The 21,755-nt window shown below is 45.3% G+C and overlaps 1 protein-coding gene across 1 annotated transcript in view; it reads left to right on the plus strand.

Annotated features, from left to right (window-relative positions):
* The window catches only part of DOCK5 (dedicator of cytokinesis 5), a 230,297-nt gene that overhangs the window by 180,369 nt on the left and 28,173 nt on the right, over positions 1–21,755 (plus strand). Inside the window, exons 29-39 of the mRNA XM_043988287.1 lie at positions 4,639–4,733; positions 5,903–5,981; positions 7,687–7,787; positions 9,554–9,612; positions 10,112–10,266; positions 12,487–12,572; positions 15,474–15,630; positions 16,275–16,315; positions 17,639–17,729; positions 18,671–18,790; positions 20,534–20,623. Coding sequence (XP_043844222.1) covers positions 4,639–4,733; positions 5,903–5,981; positions 7,687–7,787; positions 9,554–9,612; positions 10,112–10,266; positions 12,487–12,572; positions 15,474–15,630; positions 16,275–16,315; positions 17,639–17,729; positions 18,671–18,790; positions 20,534–20,623 — 1,074 coding nt within the window. The remainder of the gene's footprint in view (positions 1–4,638; positions 4,734–5,902; positions 5,982–7,686; positions 7,788–9,553; positions 9,613–10,111; positions 10,267–12,486; positions 12,573–15,473; positions 15,631–16,274; positions 16,316–17,638; positions 17,730–18,670; positions 18,791–20,533; positions 20,624–21,755) is intronic.

Consider the following 21,755-nt stretch of genomic DNA (forward strand, 5'->3'; position numbering starts at 1 on the left):
ATAAAAACTGCTCCGTATAATTAACCACAAGCATGAAAATGTATTTAACATGTGTGTATGTGTGTGTATATTCATAGATACATACAAATATGTATATATGCAATATACATGTGCATATGTACATACCCAGAAAATAGGTGCAAAATATATACTCAGAGAATATAAGTGCAGAACACACACACATGTATTCACCCATAAGTGTCTGTGTGTGTGTGTGTGTGTGTGTGCGTGCATCTGCACCTATATTCTGCTAAGTATGGAAAGAACAGGGCCACATTTTGTCATCTCTTCTTCAGGGCCAAATACGGTCAGTACCATAATGGAGCAGCGTTGTGTTTCATTTTGTTTTGTGATTCTTTCCCTTTGTGTCATTCTCATCGTGTACATTGTTTTCCTGGTTCTGTTGGAGTCACTCTGCATCAGTTCATACAAGTCTTCCAAAGCTTCCCTAGTTCTTCACATTCAACTTTTTCCTGGTATCTGTTTATGTACATTGATGTGACACATTTGCTGTTGTGATTTATCAACGGGGATCTGCTTTATTTCTAGTTCTTTGCCATTACACAACATGATACCCTGAATATTTTGGTCTAAGTGGAGACTTCCTTTCTATCTTTGACTCTGAGAAGTGTTTCTTGGGCACCTCCAGAACGCCAGGCACTGTGCTGGATGCTAGACATTGTGAACGAATATATTATAAATCCCAGCTAAATTCCCTAACACTGGACAATTATAGGGCACCCCATATAATTTTATTTGCCACAACATATAAGATGAAAGACAAAGCCATCCCATCTCTCAGGAAGTTTATATTTTACTGGAAAGATATAGCCTGTAGACAGACTAGCAAACATCTGATAGAGCGAGAGGGGACTGAGCATGAAGAGCCTAGAGATCAGTGGTAGGAGATGAGCCCTGCAGGATGCTGGTGGAGGATGCATCGAGATGATGGGGAAGAGGGAGCGAAGTCCAGGCAGGGGGGACAGACATCCTTTGCAAAGGCCCATAGGTAGGCAGGCAATGCAATGCTAGGTTCAGGTTTAAGATGCCTAGGGGGATGAGGATGACGATGCATGGGTGCAACTCCAGCAAGGTGGCTAGGATAGCTTGGGGAGTAAGACATCTAGATTCTCTTCCCAAAGTCTTCAACATCTTACCCATCCAACTTTGTACAGGACTGTCAAAAGGAGAGAATTTTTTTGTTCCTTCTCGGCTGCATGGCACTTTGGAAAAAGACACGCAACAAATTCTAAAGGGGTATTGTATATGACTCTGCAATCCTGTATGTCACAGTGGATAGAGTGCTGGGCCTACAGTTGGGAAGACCTGAGTTCAGATCCAACCTCAGAAACTTACTAGCTGTGTGACCCTAGGCAAGTCACTTAAACCTCTGTTTGCCTAGGAGGCAGCTAGGTAGTTCAGTAGATAGAGCACTGGATCTGAAGTCAGGAAAGCTCGAGTTCAAATCTAGCCTCAGAAACTTAGTACGTGTGTGACCCTGGGCAAGTCACTTAAACCTCTACCTTAATCCACTGGAGAAGGAAATGGCAAACCATTCCAGGATCTTTTCCAAGAAAAGCCCATAGAAAGTATGGTCCATGGGCCCATGAAGAGTCAGACATGACTGAACAACATCCTTCCCTATGCTGTCTGAATTACTGACAGGTTATCTAGTATGATCAAGGAAATCTGATTCATTGCTTTGGGATGGAGAGTGGTATCTCCTATTCCACAAAGGACTAAGGCTGTGGAGGAGAGAGGCGTGTGATGTCTCCCAGTGTACTACTGTGAAAAGAGTACTGGATCCGTGTCACAGGTGCTGGGTTCAGATCCTACCTCTGGGGCTTAATATCTGAGTGACTTCGGGTGAGTCAACTAACTTCCAAGGGTCTTGGTTTCCTTATCTGTGAAATGAGCAGGTTGGACACTTTGGCCTCTGATCTCCCTACCTGCCCTAAATATGTGATCCTATGATCACAATGCCATCTCCCTCCCTGGGCATTAGCTAAGTAGGGCGTTAAGTAAGGGTGAGCCCTGCCACCTGGGAGGATTCCAACTCATTTTGTGGAGCAACACTGCCCCCTAGAGGACACACTCGGTATAGCCTCCTACTTCTATTTTGAAATGTGATAGGTTTAATCTGAGCTATGATCTCAGTGCTGTTTCTATTTCAAAACAAAGGGACACAAAGTGCTGGTCTTGCACTGAGGAAGACTTGGATTCAAATCTCGCTTCTGCCATATAACTAGCTTGTAATATCTCTGTGCCACAGTTTCCTTCGTCTGTAAAATGGGAATGAGAATGTCAGTATTAGGTATCTGGGTTTTGAGTCTCCAAGCACTTTACAAACCTTTAAATATTGTAGGAATGGGTCAGATGGGGACCGTTTCATGCTTTGTGTCTTTATCTCCAGTGACTGGCATTGTGCCTGGCACATAGTAGATGCTTAATTCATGCTTGTCTTCAGAATACAGTGTGGTAGAGGATCACAAAGCTGATGATGCATCTTGTTAAGCTGGTAACTTTCTTCCAATCAATTCTCTGTTATCCAGGCGTCTTAGGAGTCATCCAGACTCCATGCCCCTGATGCCTACTCTTAGCCTCTTCTGTTCCTGCTCAGCACCTACATCTGAAGGGAGAAAGCTTGAAGCATTAATGATGATGGTGGTGATATAGTACATTAGGGTTTACAAAGCATTTTTTACACGCTACCATTTTATCCTCACAACTACCCTGGGAGGTGGGTGCTATTATCATCCCCATTTTCCAGATGTGGAAACTGAGGGCAGCTAGGTGGCACAGTGGATAAAGCACTGGCCCTGGATTCAGGAGGACCTGAGTTCAAATCCGGTCTCAGACACTTGACACTTACTAGCTGTATGACCCTGGGCAAGTCACTTAACCCTCATTGCCCTGGGAAAAAAAGAAAGATTCAAATGTGGAAACTGAGGTGGGGGGAGGGTCTAAAAGGCTTGCCCAGTGTCACAGAATCAGCGAGTAAGTGAGGGGGTATTTGATTTTAGGTCAAATCCAGTGCCCTATCCACATTACTACACAGTCACTACCAAATCTGGCCACCTGGCTACTGTTAAAAGAAATCCTTTTTCCTAATGTAAGATCATGGGGACATGGTTTAAGAATTTGAAGGGACCATAGAGGTCATATTATCCAAGCCCCTTGTTTTACAGATGAAGAAACTGAGATGGGGCCAGGTTTAATGATATTCTGGGAGGTCGCACAGATATTTAATGCCAGAATAAGGATGCTGTGGGTTATCAATTTGTTTTTTCAAAGTTCATGAATCTGGGGGCAGCTAGGTGGCACAGTGGATAGAGCACCAGTCCTGGATTCAGAAGGACCTGAGTTCAACTCTGGCTTCAGATACTTGACACTTACTAGCTGTGTGACCCCGGGCAAGTCACTTAACCTTGTTTGCCTCAGTGTCCTTATCTGTCAAATGAGCTGAAGAAGGACATGGCAAACCACCCAAGTATCTTTGCCAAGAAAATCCCAAATGGGGTCACAGAGAGTTGGACATGACTGAAAAACAGCAATGAATTCATGCTCCATTGCCCAAGCCCGTGCTGGCTGAGCTAATCATCTCCATCATGGCATCGTCAATAGAGTACAAGGACTAGATTGAAGCCAATTTCTGACATTTACTAGCTGTGTGACCAAGGGCCTCTATGACCCTCAGTTTCCTCACCTGTCAAATGAAGGGGTTGGATAAGATGGCTCCTAAGGTCCCTCCAATTCCAAAGCCATGAGATAATGAGTGGGTGATTTCCCTCAACCACTCTTCACACCACATGATTTCAAGCCCCTCCCTCTTCCGGTTTCCTTCATCCAGACTCCAACTTCTCTCAGATGAGGTCTTTCGAGAGTCCATTAGGTACAGTGGAACACCCTTTGGATTTTGAATAAGTGATCTTGAGTTTGAGTCATTGAGCCTCTCTCTGGGCCTGTTTCCTTCCATGTAAAGTGAGAGGGTTGGGCCAAATGCCTTCTGATGTCCCGGGGGTGGATCACTGCATTAGAGGGCCCCTAGCAGGCTCAAGCAATGGCTCCATGTAAAACTCCCTAAAGGTTTAGGAGCGCTATAGACAGATAGGTCAGTGCTTACCCTGAGTGCTAGAAGTCATTTGGGGGGTGGAGCACAGAACTACATTGGGCTGCTTTGGGGAGGAGGAGGGGTGAGATTCCTAGGCGCAACTATTTGTCATACATGCAGTCTAATACCAACATATGACATATTTATGAGAATTGTGTGCCGGAGAAGCCTGTAGGTCAGAAGAAAGCAACATTGAAAAGTCAACGATTTAAATATTGCCTCTTCTCTTTTTTAATTAATGCCGTGTTCTTGTTTGAATGTAAGCTCTTGAGGGCAGGGATGGGATTTTTGTTTTTATTTTGTCTCTTCAACACCTGGTACAGTGCCTAGCACAAAGTAAGATATTAATAAATACATAGCTCATCACCACAACAGAGGGTGTATGCCTCGCTCCATACCCATCACCCCTAACTTGTGCGATGAAAGGAGGAAAGAAGGTGACTTTTCCTCACCTCTTCTCTGAAGCCAGCTTTGGTCATTATAAAGACCCACAAACACTGACTTCTGTGGGCCTCTGTTTTGTGTAGGACTTCCTGATGGAAACCTTCATCATGTTTAAGGATCTCATTGGGAAGAACGTGTATCCCCCGGACTGGATGGTCATGAATATGATGCAGAACAGGTAAACGTGGGCTGATAGCATGGCGGTCTGATGGGGCCAAGCCTGGGCTGGACTTCAGTGGTGATACAACCTCCTACCACTCCCACCAAACGGGATGAGTCAAGGTCTGATGATGGGAACTCAACACACTCTGGCGTCATGAGACCTGAGTTCAAGTCCAGTCTCTGACCCATACTAATTGTGTGGTCCTGGGCAAGTCACTTAAACTTCCAATGCCCACAAGCAGCTCTTAAAGATGTTAAATTACACTAATAGTTATCAATCTTTGATAGATAGAAATCACTACACCAAAGAAATCACACTTCCCCACTCCCTTTCAGAGCTGGGGGGAGGCGGGGACTGGTTTCATTTTTGTCTTTGTATCTTTGGCAATTAGCCTTGCATATAATAGAGACTTAAGAAACGCCCACTGAACTAAATGATTAATAAATCCCTATTTTAGGCAACACAGTGCACAGAGCACTGGGCCCAGAGTCAGGAAGACTTATCTTCCTGAGTTCAAATCTGGCCTCAGACACTTAGTAACTATGTGACCCTGGGCAAGTGACTTAGCCCCCTTTGCCTCAGTTTCTTCATTTGTAAAATGAGCCAGAAAAGGAAATGGCCAACCACTCCAGTAAAAGAAAACCCCAATTGGGTCACAAGGAGTTGGACACAATTGAAATGACTGAACAGCATTTTAATAGGTGACATAAGCCTTTCAACAGGCTAAGTGTAGGTTCATTGGATATTATAATTTTCCTCATTTTGCAAACGAGGAAAGGGAGTCTCAGAAAAGTCACACGACTCATCCAGGGCCACACAGTTGGTAAGCGTAGGGACCAGATTCAAAGCCACATCTTTGCAGCCACCAAATATAACTGCCTTTCTCCTAGACCAAGACTGGCCTTCGAACCCCAGAGGATCATTATGAAGATTGCAAGGCAGTTAGGTGACCCCTGGGCTCCATTCCTGTAGAGTTTCCATGGTGCTGTGTCCAGCAGCACCCAGCTCTACAAAGACTGTAGGAGTCTTGGTTTGGAGCAGAGGGACAATATAGTATAGTGGCAAGAACCCATGAACCCTGTGATTCTAGCCAAGACTTGCTCTCTGAGTGTAGGGAGGCTGAGGCCTAGTAAGTTCCCATGATTATGAGGGTCCTTTCTTGACAAGGCTGCTTCTTCCCCTAGGGTTTTTCTCCGGTCTATAAACCTATTTGCAGAAGTTCTCACAAAGTTCTTCATGGACCAGGCAAGCTTTGAACTCCAGGTAAGATTCTGTCCCTTCATGTTACTCCTAGGTTGTCACCAGGATCAAGAAAGCAATTTTCATGAGGAGACATTTCCCTTTCAACTCTCTTCATACACCCAGGAAGCATATTCTTGTTTCGTCATCCTCTGAACGCAGGGATCCACCTACTGCATCCCCCTAATGCAGGAAGTGATCCCTGGGTTTGGTTATCTTTGGTCTAAACTTCTCTGGGCCTGTAATCTTCCAAAGCAGGAAGAATTTGACCCAGGAGGTTGGGGGAATATTATGACTTCTATACACTTAGTTATTAGAGGCAGTGTGCTATTGCCGGTAGCGTCCTGGGCTTGGAGTCAGGAACACCTGTGGTGGAAATCGTCCTCTGCTACTTTTTCCCTGCATGGTCCTGGGCAAAGTACTTTCTGTAGAAAGCATTGCCTGTTGCCCAGCTTCTCATGTCCCCCCTCCCAAACATGCCTTGTATGTATTTGCTTTATTTTCATGATCTACATGTATGTTTATGTGTGTGTTTATACACATATGTATGTAATTATATTCCAGATAATACAACATAACAACATACTTATATCATCTAGAATATAATAATATTCATTTTGCTGTATAATTTATTTGTAATTACTATATCATATATCATATACCTTATGTGGTTATATTATCAATAGAATAATGTATATCATATTAATAATATAATGTATTGATATTATCTATATTATAATTATACTATATTGTATTCTCTAGACTATAATAATATACATTATTGCATTATATCTTCTACTATACTCTATTACATACTATATAATATACATATAATGTTAATATACTCTATTGTATAACATTAGTATTAATGCTATTATGGCATTAATATATTGTTGTATGTTCTAATATGCTAAATTTTATCACAATACTGTTATATTGTATTAACATAAACATTAAAACTATTATATTGACACAAAATATATTATATTGAAATATGTCAATTACATTATATAATGTGGCATAGTATAACATATCATTAATAGGAATCACATCATATTAATTATGTGTACTTGTCTCCCCCATGCCAATGTAAGCTCCTTGAGAAAAGGCAGAGTTTGATCATTTTTGCTTGTGTCTCTAGCACCTAGCACAGTGACTGGCGCATAGTAGGTGCTTGATAAATACTTGTTGATTGGTTGGAAGTTGTAGCGGTCTCTCAGAACAATAAGCTACTCTCTGCACTTTGTCTCTCAGTCATAGCTGGGTTGGGCAGGGGAAGGAGGGATGGAGTTCCCACATGCCTCCGTTCCCTCACCAAACAGATCAGGATTGTTCATTCATACAATCTAGTTCATAGGGTCAGAAATCTAGAGCTGGAGAGGGCCTCACAACGATCTGCTGTAAATCCCCTCATTTTGCAGATGGGAAACTGAGACCCAGGGAGGTACTGAGTCACCCAGGTATTAAGGAGTGCCAAAATCTGAATTCAGATCTTTTAACTCCAAATATAGCATGATATTCCCCATGACCAGCCTGGTTCTACAAATCTCAACCCTTTCAGCAGAGAGTAGAGATCAGTGCTGGTCCAATGAGGAATGGAAAGATTTACAGACTTGGGGTGGCTTCTTCATGGATGCTCAGTTTGTGTCTCTCTCCCATGTTTGGTCCTGATCCTCATTTCTTGGTTTTTTCTCTCCGCCCCCCCCCCCACCTGCTGAATCCTCTGTAGCTCTGGAACAATTATTTCCACTTGGCCGTGGCATTCCTCACCCACGAATCTCTGCAACTAGAAACGTTCTCTCAAGCCAAACGCAGCAAAATGTTCAAGAAGTAAGTGCCCTTTGAATTACCATCGTGGTGGGAGGGCAGAGGCTGTCACCCAGAACGCAGAGCTTTCTTCTTTGGCCAATGGGCATTCCTTCTCAGCAGTTCTCCCATGATGTGGTCCCACTGTGGGACATAGGAGAGTTTCCGTTCTTTCCTTCCATGACCTTTCCCAGTGGGGCTGGGAATAGAATGCCTGGTCTTGGAGTTAGAAGAATTCGGATTGCAGACAACGTCAGTATCTCAAGGATCAAAAGCAAAACCCTTTGTTTGGTTCTTGGAGTCCTTCACAACCTGGTTCCAACAGAGACTTTTCTTCTTAAAAAGCAACTTCAACAATGGGTAGGGAGGAAGACCTCCCTCACATTGAATACATCGTCCATGGAAGAGTTATGGGAGAAGAGGGGCAAGAATCACCCCAGACAGGAGGGCAGGGCTGGGTTAGGGTTAGTTAGCCCGGGTTAATGAACTCACATGTTCTTCCATGCAGTGAGCCAGGACCCCCAACTCCCACCTACCCCCGTTCTGTTGTGTCCCTAACCACCACTAAATGTCATGCTAACAGGACTGAAAATGGTCAGCAACTAGGCAGTGCCATAGCTACAGTACTGCACCTGGAGTCAGGAAGCCCTGAGTTCAAATCCAGCTTCAAACAATTACTAGCCAGTGACCCTGGGCAAGTCCCCTAACCTCTACCTCAGTTCCTCATCTGTAAAATGGGACTGATAATAGCACCTACCTCCTAGGGCTGTCATGAGGATCAAATGAGAAAACATGTGTAACGCATATATCACAGTGCTTGGCTCATAGTTATCATTATTATTGATATTGGTAGGAATGGTAGTCATCATAACTGAAGGTGAATAGAATTGTTTATACAAATGAATTCATGGGCCTTACCCCCAGAGACTTCATATGATCCATTGTGGGGCGTTTTTGTTTGTTTGTTTGCTTTTCATGGGCATCAGGCACTGGCCCTGCAGTCAGGAGAACCTGAGTTCAAATCCAGCCTCAGACACTTACTAGCTGTATGACCCTGGGCAAGTCATTTAACCCATCAGCCTCAGTTGCCTCATCTGTAAAATGGGGGTGATAATAATAGCACCTATCCCCCGGGGTTATTTTTTTTGAGGCAATTGGGGTTAAATGACTTGCCCAGGGTCACACAGCTAGTAAGTGTTAAGTGTCTCCCTCCCAGGGTTATTTTGAAGATAAAAGGGAACAATATTTGTAAAGCCCTTTTCAAACCCTAAAGCTCTATATAAATGCTAAAGATGATAAAACCACAGATTCCTATGTTCAAGTTGCTTCCGTTTTCAAGGAAATCCTAAGTTCAGCCTGTAACATTTCCAGCCATGCTGCTTACCTGTGCTTCTTTCTGGCCAAAGTCTTCTGAATTTTTTTTTTTAAATATGTCTCGGGGGCAGATAGGTGGAGCAGTGCAGAAGGACCTGAGTTCAAATCCAGCCTCGAACACTTGACACTTACTAGCTGTGTGACCCTGGGCAAGTCACTTAACACTCATTGCCCTGCCCAAAAAACAAACAAAAAAGGGGGGGGCAGCTAGGTGGCACAGTGGATAGAGCACTGGCCCTGGATTCAGGAGGACCTGAGTTCAAATCTGGCCTCAGACACTTAACACTCACTAACTGTGTGACCCTGGGCAAATCACTTAACCCCAGTTGCCTCACCAAAAAAAAAAAAAAAAGATTTCTCAGTGTATTTTCTATGTTTGTTTTCCCTAAAAATATTTATATTGATCTTCCTTCTAGATATGGGGATATGAGGAAGGAAATCGGCTTTAGAATCCGGGATATGTGGTATAACTTGGGTGAGTATCTCTTCTTGGCAGACTCGTCTTCTGAGCATCTCCTCATTGATCCAAGTGTTGCTGATGCCTTTTGTCATCATTTTTTTATCTATAGTCATTTCCTGGCATCCCTTTGTTCTCTCTTCCCTTCTCCCCATCCAATGGGGTCCCCAGGAAAGCCCTTTAATCAGAGCCAAAGGCCAGAGTGACTGCATGTGCAGCAACCCCCAGCCCAAGGTCTCCTGGGAGGCAGGAGGGTGAATCCCAGCACCTGTTCTCCTCTATTCATTATTTTCATAACCAAACCTGAAATCCGGCCATGGACGGGCTGAGGTGACGGCTTTCATGCCTGTGGTCTCTGTTGGTGCACAGCAGACCAGTGGCCCCGTGCCATCTAATACGGCCTGTGATCACTCCTTTTCCAAAATGTGTTGGCTTAGGCCGACACTGTCTTCTTGTCTTTGGCTCCAGACCTTGACGTTGATGTCATGGGTGTATCTGTCTCTGCCCCTTCATTCAGGGCCTCACAAGATCAAGTTCATTCCCTCCATGGTGGGCCCCATCTTGGAGGTGACCTTGACCCCGGAGACAGAGCTCCGGAAGGCCACAATCCCCATCTTCTTCGACATGATGCAGTGTGAGTTCAATTTCAGTGGAAATCACAACTTCCAGATGGTAAGGAATGCTGGGCCCACGAGCCAGGCCAATTACCACGCGGTCACCCTTCGGCCAGCCCCTTTGTCCATTTGGGTCCTCAGTCTCCCAAGTTACAAGAAGTGGTAGCCTTTTGTAAGCATGGAGGTCAGCAGAAATGGTGCTGCTTCAAGGGCAGGCCAGACACACACTGTGAGGGGGCACGGGAAGTATGAGGGACGCAGACATGTCAGGGGTGTGTGTGTGTGTGTGCGTGTGTGTGTGTGTGCACGCATGTGCGTGCACATGCATGCCTGTGCATATGGGGAGGGGGGTCTGGGTGGAAGGGGGGATGGATGTCCATCAGTGTGTGTTCATGGGTGTCCGTGTTTGTATGGGTGTGGGCGTGTGATGATACATTTGATGCTTGACCACACACACACACACACACACACACACACACACACCCTTTAGTCCAAGGAGAGCAGAGCCTAAGATGGGGACCAGGAAAGTAGGAGGGGAAGCAGTCCAAGTTAACTAGGGCAGGTTACCAGGGATTTCTGTTACTCTTAAAGTATGTATAATAGAATAGTTACTCACACACATATGTGTGTGTGTGTACATGTAAATACACATATATCCATAAATACACTCACCTGTATTATGTTATGTATATGTGTATATATGGTTTATCTGCATACGGAGGCATATGCACAAATAAGAATGGTCATGAGGGACAGCTAGGTGGCTCAGTGGATAGAGCACTGGCCCTGGATTCAGGAGGACCTGAGTTCAAATCCGGCCTCAGACACTTAACATTTACTAGCTGTGTGACCCTGGGCAAGTCACTTAACCCCAATTTCCTCACTAAAAAACAAACAAAAACAAAACAACAAAAAAAGAATGGTCATGAGTTTGGGTTATATTTTAAATGTTTGTATATAAATATATTAAATGTGTATATATACACACATGCACATGGTTGAATACATGCATGCATACATACAACCATGCAATCATATGATAGAGAAGGCTTGATATACTGTGGATAGAGTACCAAGCTTAGAGTCAATGAGACCTGAGTTCAGATCCTGCTTCAGCTACGTGCTAGCTGTGAAATGGTAGAAGTGATGAGGATGAGGATGAGAATGAAGAAGAAGAAGAAGAACACTTTTCAGGTTTGCAAAGACCTTTACAACGATATCTCATTTTGTCCTCACAACAACCCTGAAGGTCGGTATCCTCCTTGTCTCCATTTCACAGATGAGGAAACTCAGGTAGACAGATGTTAAGTGACTTGTCCAGGGTCACACAGCTAGTACGTTTCTGATGGGATTTGAATTTAGGTCTTCCTGAATCCTGGTCCTGCCCTCTATCTGCTGTGCCACCTAGCTACCACCTACCTGTTGGGTAACTCACTTTACCTCACTGGGCCTCATTTTCCGCCTCTGTAAAATAAAGCAGTTGGACCAGATGATTTAGAAGCTACTAGTGGAGCAGTGCACATAGTGCTGGGCCTGGAGTGAGGAAGATCTGAGTTCAAATGTGGCCTTAGATACTTACTACCTGTATGACCCTGGGCAAGTCACTGTACCTCTGTTTGCCTCAGTTTCCTCAACCATAAAATGGTGGGGGTTGGGGGGGGGTGCTAATAATGGCATCTACCTCAAAGGTTCATGAGGATACAATGACATAATATTTGTGAAAAGCACTTAGCCCAGTGTCTGGTACGAAGTAGGCACTATATAAATGCCTACTCCCTCCCTTTCTTCACACCCATGCCCATGCCACCAAGGGAGGCATTCTTAATTTTTTTTTATATCATGAATCCATTGGCAGTCTGGAGAATCTCCAAGCTCCTCCTTGGAACATTTTCAGTACGTTTTAAATGCATTAACTCGGATCCATGGGATTACAAAGGAATCTGTGTCTATTGAAAAAGTTCTCACGATATTTTTTCAAAAACCCACCTTCACGGAGCTCAGTTTAAGCAGCCCTGCCCTCAGGGTCCTTCTAGGGCTGAATCTCTGAGGTCGTGATACTGAATTCCATCTGATTCTGGAAGCCCGGGTGAGGAATTAGCTGAAATGTGGGGGTGACGAGGTGTGGCCACTCTCATTCTAGGACCCTGATCACAGTCATCAGCTTAGGCTTTGGAGCTCATCTGGTTCCCCGGTGACGCTTGCGATGGACTTGGATGTGGGGACTGGGGAGGGATTCCAGCCCCTCGGGGTCTCACACTGTTCCCTCGTCTCCTTTCAGTTTGAGAACGAGCTGATCACAAAGTTGGACCAAGAGGTGGAAGGAGGCCGAGGGGATGAACAGTATAAAGTCCTGCTGGAGAAGCTGTGAGTGTCCCCAGCCCCCCAACCTGAGGTCGGCTTATTAAGGAATTTGGGGCCACACTCAAAATCACGAGAGTCATGAGGCTGAATGGTCCTTGCCCAGGCCGGCGGGAGCTTACGCCATCAGCTGCTGCCAGCCTCAGGGAATGATCATGAGTCAGAAATTCCCTATTTGTCCCTCCCCGGGCTGGCTCAAGAGGCCTGAGCAGATGGAAGAGGGGGCCAGCCTCAGGTCATGCCCCACACAGGAGATGATGCTGACACTGAGCCTAGAGGGAGCCTGGGGTTCTGAGAGGCATTAGTGAAGGGGGCAGGCATCCAGGCAGGCAGCACAGCCCGGGCAAATGCCTGGAGACTTGCTCTTCGCAACAACCCTGTGAAACAGGTGCCCTTATTTTAGAGATGGCAGAGGGGTCTCTTCCCCCAACTTTACTGTTGCTGTTTGGGTAGGATTCCAGTGCCCATGATGACCATCCTCAAACAGCAGCAATAAAGGAAACAAAAGAAAGAGAGCGAGAGACAGAGAAAGAGACAGAGACAGAGAAAGACAGAGAGAGAGACAAAGACAGAGAAAGACAGACGGAGACAGAGAAAGACAGGGAGTGCTTGAGAGACACAAAGAGAGAGAGAGACAGAGAGACAAAGACAGAGAAAGACAGAGACAGTGCTTGAGAGAGACAGTGACAGAGAGAGAGAGACAGACAAAGACAGACAGAGAAAGACAGAGACAGAGTGCTCGAGATAGACAGTGACAGAGAGAGAAAGAGACAGACAGAGAGCGCTTGAGAGAGACAGTGACAGAGAGAGACAGACAGAGACAGACAGAGAGCGCTTGAGAGAGACAGTGACAGAGAGAGAGAGAGACAGACAGACAGACAGACAGAGAGCGCTTGAGAGAGACAGTGACAGAGAGAGACAGACAGAGAGTGCTTGAGAGAGAGAGACAGAGACAGACAGAGAGCGCTTGAGAGAGACAGTGACAGAGAGAGAGAAAGAGACAGAGAGCGCTTGAGAGAGACAGTGACAGAGAGAGACAGACAGACAGACAGACAGAGAGTGCTTGAGAGAGACAGAGAAAGACAGAGATAGAGACAGACAGACAGAGGGAAAGAGTGTATAGAGGCATTTAACTTCACAGAGCCCCCAGGCAGCTCTGTTGGTGGAGGGACTTTTCTCACTGGGAGTGCCCTGTACTGATCAAGTCACAGCTCTGGTTTAAAAAAATTAAATAAAAGTGGTAAGAGCATTGGACCTGGGGACATACAAAATGGGGCCAATAATACCCTTTTATTTAGTTCACAGGGGCGTAGTATGGCCATGTGCCTCAGGACAAGTCACTTGGCCACTCTGTGCCTCAGTTTCCCCATCTGTAAAATTAGGTGGGACAATTGGCCTCCAAGGATCCTTCCAGCTCCTGGCCTGTGATCCCACATCTGTCCAATTCTTTTCAAACATAACTGTCAGCTATCATTATGATCACTTGTAAAGTGGGAGCCTCGACCCTATTCTGGGGTTTACAGAATCTTCCTCTATTTCCCTTTGCCCCACCCTCTCTGCTAGAAGCAGAGCAGTAAAACACACACACACCCCTGGAAGGCATTTAGCAGCTGATGATTTCAAAACAAAAGCCTCCCCCAGCTGCTCTGTCCCTTGGGGGTCCTGGCTTGGCTTACTTCAGCCTTCCTAGATTATTGACTTCTGAGGGCTTTGTGAAATGGATTCAGGGGAGCCCAGACCAACCCCCAAAACGCCCTCAGTGAACCTCAGAGACCAGAAGGATTCCTGTCCTGAGCTCTTCTTGTTTGTAGGAAAGAACAGGGGTCTAGAAGGGCCCACGGCGCTGCCCCAGGGACCTTGGGGCCAGTGCTACTCATTCTGTCTCCACACTGGCTCTTGGGCTGACCTGGCTTCTCTCCACCGGCTCAGAGACCCCCGGGCTTAGGGCTGTCACCTGCATTCCTCTGTTAGCCCCACAAATGCCTCCACACATCCATCTGACCAAACAGTTTACACTCGCAGTGTTCCCCAATGACACTGTGATGTCGCTGATGTGGCCATTCCCTCCAGTGTTGCACATTGTGACCCATTCATGCTTGGCTATCTATCATATGTGACCCATAATAACATTTAGTAACATTTGTATAGTGCTTTAAAATTTGCACACTGCTGCACAAATGTTGTGCCACTTTTCCCTCACAACAACTCTGGGACATAAATAGTGTTATTATTCCCATTTTACAGGTGAGGGAACTGAGGCAGACAGATGTTTCCCCTGCGGAGTCACACAGCTAGTAAGTGTCCAGGGCTGGATTTGAACTCAGATCTTCCTGCCTCTGCACTCCAGTCACTGTGCCAGCACACTGTTAACCACATCCTTCCATAAGTTTGCCATAGGGGTTCCACCCATTATGTTGGAGCCATTTCTCCTAAGTACAAGGAGGAGCCCAGCATGGTGGAAGCACCATTGATCCCACAGGCTTGCGTCTGCTTTCTGACCTGCTGAAAGCTATTGGCTCTATGTATACCACATGTTAGGTGGCTCTGTAGCCTGGGCCTGGAGTCAGAAAGATTCATCTTCCTGGGTTCAAATCCAGCCTCATACACTATCTGTGTGACCCTGGGTAAGTCACTTTGCCCTGCTTGCCTCGGTTTCCTCCTCTATAAAATGAGCTGGAGGACAGCACAAACCACTTCAATATCTTTGCCAAGAAAACCCAAATGGGGTCATGACTGAAAAATGATGGAACAGCAAAATGTCACACATTGGGTCTTCAGCTAATGCTTTTAGATGAGGATGTCGTGGGGTGGGAGGGAGGAAGTATAGGAAAGGCGTGACTGGAGATAGCAGCAGGACCCTCCCTCTCACGGCGTCATGGCATTTTTCCCTTCCCTCCTCCCCACCAGGCTCCTAGAACACTGCCGGAAACACAAATACCTCGCCAGCTCTGGAGAAGTCTTTGCCCTCCTGGTCAGCAGCCTCTTGGAGAACCTGCTGGATTACAGGACCATCATGCATGACGAAAGCAAAGAGAACCGCATGAGCTGTACAGTCAATGTGCTGGTACATGAGGCCACCCCCTGCCCCTGCCCCGGCTCCTGGGGCCCATCAGCCTGCCATCCTCGAGGATGTATGTGTATACCTGTACATCTAGGCATACACATGCATACATGCATGCACATGTGTGTAGGCACATGTGTTACTGTATGTGTCGTGTGTGTTATAACTACATATTAAGGTGTACACCAAACAAATACCTAGGCCCAGGAGGCCTTCCTGTGTGCCCGGCTCATTCCTCCAGGAGTCAAAACTACCACTGACCCTGGAATGACCATTCCCTGGTCCTCAGCCCTGCTGAGTCCAGTCCGGCAGAAGCAGCTGATTCCAGCACCAGCTGATGGCTGAGAACACTTGCATATTTTTAACTTTGAAGATAAATTAAGAAACGGGGATAGAAACCTGCACTCCAAACTCCTGACCCAACTCTTTTCCAAAGGCCATTCCTCCGTGGTCTGACTGGGTGTATTCTCCACCTGAGCCTCTGACAGGTTGGCTCAGCATCTGTGTGAAGGAGAAAGATGGAGGGAGGGCAAACACTCCTTTTCGGTGTTTGGTGAGAGATGAGGGGGTGCTTATTCCCTCATTATGATGAGAGTCTGTCAAGAATCCCATATTTATAATCCAATTTTGTGACTTTGTTTTGGCAGAACTTTTATAAGGAAAAGAAGAGAGAGGACATTTACATAAGGTGAGCTGAAAGAGATGGGCATTTGTCTCTGGTCAGCTTGGCGCTGCTCTTCTGTGATTTGTGAAGTCCCTCAACAAGGGGATGTTGGGGGGCAGCTAGGTGGCGCAGTGGATAAAGCACCGGCCCTGGATTCAGGAGGACCTGAGTTCAAATTCGGCCTCAGACACTTGACACTTACTAGTTGTGTGACCCTGGGCAAGTCACTTAACCCTCATTGCCCCACCCCCTAAAAATAATAAATAATAATAATAACGACAAATGGATGTTGACCACCAGACATATAAATCACGGTGGGAAGCAAACGCAAAAATAGACGCGATATAGTCTGTGTCTTAAAGGAGGTTAAACACTCCTTTTATTTCTTGGTTTGAAACTAGAATTTCATCCATGTAACAAACTCCCAGCCTAGAAACTGCCTCCCTTGAAGAAAATCCTCAGATCTTCCGTAAATTATGGCATTAGATGAATTGAGAGGTTAGGTTACTCACCCAGGATCACACATCTCTCTCAGAGGTAACCCAGGCTCATCTATAGAATGAGAATGATACTATTTGTTTTAGCAAACTCATGGGGAGTTAGTGCAGTGGATAGAGCAAATCCTGGGAGCAAATCCGGCCTCAGATGCTTACTAGCCATGTAAGACCCTGAGCAAGTCACTTCACTCTCTTTGCCTCAGTTTCCTCCTCTGTAAAATGAGGGTAATAATAGGTGTTAAAGAAGACCTGGGTTATTGTGAGGATCAAGTGAGATAATAATTATAAAGCACTTAGCACAGTGCCAGGCACATAGGGAGTGGTGTATCAGTGTTAACTACTAGCCATTATTAACCCGGCCTCTGATGCAATTCATTTAGCGCTTCCCATTGAATATTTCCAGTTGTTTTTTATTAATAATATTTCTCCTCTTGGAATTCAAATTTTAAATAAAAATGTTTATTATTAAAATAATTAATAATTATTAACAATAATAATAGTAATTGCCCTCAAAAAAAGAAGTGGTAGGTGAACAAGGCCTTGAATAGTTGATGGCGTCTTGACTGGCCAGACTGGAGGCGGAGGATGAACTGAGAGGGGGCGATTCCAGCGTTTATTTCTCCATTGAGAATGGTGATAAATAGTTGACAAGGTGTAAGGTAAAGTCAGGCAGCAAAGGATTCCAGGGTTTCAATTAGTCGATCAACCTTCTGTATGCCAGATGTTGTACTGAGCACCAGGGAAGTGATGAGAGGCAAAAAGCAAGGCCTGCCTTCAAGGAGCTCATTGTCTAATGGTGAGAGGCCTTGAAGGGTGGTCTTAGCCCCCTCCTCGTCCTCTTCTCCCCCAGGTACTTGTACAAGCTTCGGGACCTGCATCGGGACTGTGAGAATTACACGGAGGCCGCACACACCCTTCTGCTGCACGCGGAGCTTCTCCAGGTAGGGGGACCCTGCGTGGAAAGGGCCTTTACAGATCTTAAAGTGCTCTCTGTGTGTTTGTGATCATCATGACTGTTGTTATAGTTGTCATCGTTCTGAGGTCCCACACAATTTGGACTCGGCCTCCACTGTCCCGGCCGCCTGTAAGTCCATAGTTCCTCTGATGATTCTCATGTTGTTATGAGAAAGCCAGAGCCAGCCTCAGAGCCAGACAGGCCTGGGTTCAAATCCCACCTCTGACCCATCCTGTCCATGTGTGTGACCCTGGGCGGCTGTTGAAGAAAACATGTCACTGGGGAGATGTCTTAGAGCTGAATGGGAAGTTTGTGGTCGCTGGGGCCATTTTCAGAGGAAGAAATTCATTCTCACTAATTTGCCCAAAGTCACATTCCTCAAAGCAAAGCAGATACCAATGAACTGGAAGAACAGACACTGGGCATCTATCCAAAAAGGGGGTCCCAAAGGCATCAGCAGTCACCAGCCCAAAGCCTCCATTAATTCTGTTTTGAAATTGATTTATACATATATCAAAGGTATCCTTGATGAAGAGGGCAGGCAGGTGGTAAAGCGGATAGAGGTCAGGAAGACCTAAGTTCAAATCTGGCCTCAGATACTTACCAGCTGTGTGACCCTGGGCAAGTCACTTAACCCTATTTGCCTCAGTTTCCTTATCTGTAAAATGAGTTGGAAAGGGAAATAGCAAACCACTACAGTATCTTCACCAAGAAAACCCTAAATGGGCTCATGAAGAGTTGAGCATGACTGAAAATGACTGAACAACATCCTTGATGAAAATATGAGAAGGAAATAGGCACAGATGAGACATCTGACCCACCTTCAGTCACTCAATTGACGGGCACATGTGGAGAATATGCATTTGCCGTTTGGTGATTGTATTGTTTGGTATTTGTTCACGTCTTATTTTTTTTCTTATTTTCCAGTGGTCAGACAAGCCCTGTGTGCCCCACTTGCTCCAGAGAGATAGCTACCATGTCTATTCCCAGCAAGAGCTCAAAGAGAAGCTATACCAAGAAATCATCTCGTACTTCGACAAGGGCAAGGTGAGTGTCTCTTTGAAAAGGAGTTAGGGTTGCAGTCCCAGCCTGGCTTCTTCTCTTCCTTGGGTCACTTGATGTGTTTGGACCAGGCGGCCCATAATTCAGTTCAATCAGATGAGCATTCATAAGGCACCTAGGCTTGGCCAGGCTCTCTCCTAGGGCTGGAGATACAGAGACTAATGTGACAACAGCCCTTCTGCCTTCCTATGGATCATTCGTTAATTTTCATTCATTTCTCAATTGTCTCTGAATCTTTTTATTTTTAATCCCCTTAAAAACACAAGTGACACAAGCCCCTTGAAAAACGAAGGGGAGAAAGGCCTGAGGGATCGTGATGCTGGGGCCAGTTGACCAAATCTGGGAGGAGAAAGGGCAACTTTAAAACCTCTCTGAAGCTGGACCATGAGCCAAAGTGGAAGGGACATTCTTCTTGGAGTCAGAAGACTTGAGTTCTAATTCTGAATTGACTTTAGACTTTAAGGTTTAATCGGGTTAATTAGCCCTTTAGGGTTTGCAAAGCACCCGATACACTGATGACTCCCACAGCAGCCCTCTGGAAGAAGTGTTATTACTGTCATCCCCATTCTGTAGATGAGGAAACTGATGATTAAAGAGCCTTACACACTTGTCCATGGTCACACAGATGTTAAGTGGCTGAAGCAGGATGGAAATAAGATAAGAAGCAGTCACTGTGAATGTGCTTTCTTGGGTCTGTAACCCCTGATACTGACGAACAGCCACGACATGATAAATAAAGAGCAAGCCTTGAAATCAGGATGACCTGGGCTTGGCTCTAGATGCATCTGACACATATTATCTATGTGACCCTGGACAACTCACTTAACTTCTCTTGGGGCTCTAGACCAGGGGCATCAAACATATGGCCCCCGAGATCTGCACTCCTGTATGCTGCCTGAACTGGTTTAAAATGTACTTGGGAAAAATTTCACAAAATAAACAAAAATACATTGAAATGTAGATAATGTTAATATGCAGTTTTCTAAGCCAACACACAGCAACAGGGTTCTTTAGTTAAATTTGACCTTCTGCTCTAGGAAACTATGTAAAGACTTCAAGGAAATCATTGGTCCAGCCTCATTCTCAGTCTCTCAGATTGATAGAGAATAGGATATTTCCTGATATTTTTATAGTGCTTTAAGATTTTTTAAAAAGCAACTTAATTGCATTATCTTGGATACAAAGAAAAACAAAAAGACCCTGCCCTCAAGGAGTTTATTGGATAGTCTGTACATACGAGTTCCATACAGAGAGGAGGTAAGGTAGCCTTTGAGGGGAAGAGCATGATCTAATGGATAGTGGGTTCAGATTTAGAACTCAGGACTCTTGTCCCACCGTGTTCCTTCTCTCTTTGTCATCTCACTCACTGAGCCAAAGCTGGCTTTCTCATCAAATGGACTTGGCCACTGTGCAGGTCCCAATGCCTCTTTGTACCTTGTCCTCTAAACCCTTTCTGACATTGTTATGGGAGGTATGGTGTTCCTCAGAGTCTGGAAGGCAGAATTTAGAGGAAGACACCTCCTTGGCCAAACGGCCAAGAGACATAGAAACTCAAATGTCAGCGAGGGGTCAGGCCGATCCAAGGGAGCCAGGCAGCCAGGAATGTCGGCAGTAACTCAACCCAGCTGCCGGCCTGCTGCTTCTCCTGGATGCTCATGAATGGTTTTTGCAGCTGATACAATCGTTCTCTTGTTTTCTATCCCCATCCTGACCTTCACCTTCCGGAAGATGTGGGAGAAAGCCATCAAACTCAGCAAGGAGCTGGCTGAGACCTACGAGAGCAAAGTGTTTGACTACGAGGGGCTTGGCAACCTCCTGGTGAGTCCTGGGGGCGGTCACTCTGGGCGAGGCTCTAGAGGGTCACACAAGTCAATTCCATTTGGCCCCCAGTATTCAGGAGGGCTTTAGGGGTTGATGGGCGTAGCAAAGGTCTTACCTTGCTTTGTTTTCATTGAAATGTTTTCAAAATTAGGCAAACATTTCGGTGGAGGCAATGTCCTGTTCTTTGTGGATGGAAGAAAAGTTAGACAAGATGGAAAATGAGAGCAGTAGCCAACCTCAAACTTTGAGAGCCATCCCCTTTGCTCCAAATGTCCCTAAGCCTACACCTCTGAAGGATAAGGACGCTAGCTGGCATTTATATGACACTTTAAGGTCTGCAAAGTGCTTTGAATATAACCCTCAAAATAACCCTATGAGCTAGTTCCTACTATTATCTCCATTTTACAGGTGAGGAAACTGAGTCTGGTAGAAATCGTGATTTGCCCAGGGTCACACAGCCAGTCAGTATCTAAGGCGAGATGTAAACTCAGGTCTTCCTAACTCCCAAATCAAACTGTCTTCACTGGGCCCCCTCACTACTGTCTTATGAAATTGAATTAGGCCTAATTTTCCCCAATATCCTTCCCCTCCCAGAAAGTCACCCTATCTAACAAACAAATATATTCCTTTAATTTTAAAGATTAAAAAAAAAGAGAGAAAAAGAAGAGGAAATTTTGGTCTTTTTTCTTTTAAAAATAAATTTTATGGGGCACCTAGGTGGCGCAGTGGATAAGGCACTGGCCCTGGATTCAGGAGGACCTGAGTTCAAATTCGGCCTCAGACACTTGACACTTACTAGCTATGTGACCCTGGGCAAGTCGCTTAACCCCAATTGCCTCACCAAAAAACAAAAAACAAAACAAAACAAAAAAATCTTTATTTATATCTACATTTCCCATTCAATCTTTCCCTCTCCATTACCAGAGAGTGAATAATAAAGAATAAAAAAGAGAAAACAACACAGAATGGTATAATAAGACAGTGTTCCACACCCATAGCCCCCACCTCTATAAAAGGAGAAGCCACGGGCAGGGGAGAATTCTCTTCTCAGGTCTCTTGTTTGGGACCATTATAATTTCACTACATTCAGTTATAATGCTGTTCTATCCATTCACATCATTCACATCCT

Source organism: Dromiciops gliroides, chromosome 2, assembly GCF_019393635.1.
Source record: "Dromiciops gliroides isolate mDroGli1 chromosome 2, mDroGli1.pri, whole genome shotgun sequence".
In the NCBI taxonomy this organism is placed as follows: domain Eukaryota; kingdom Metazoa; phylum Chordata; class Mammalia; order Microbiotheria; family Microbiotheriidae; genus Dromiciops; species Dromiciops gliroides.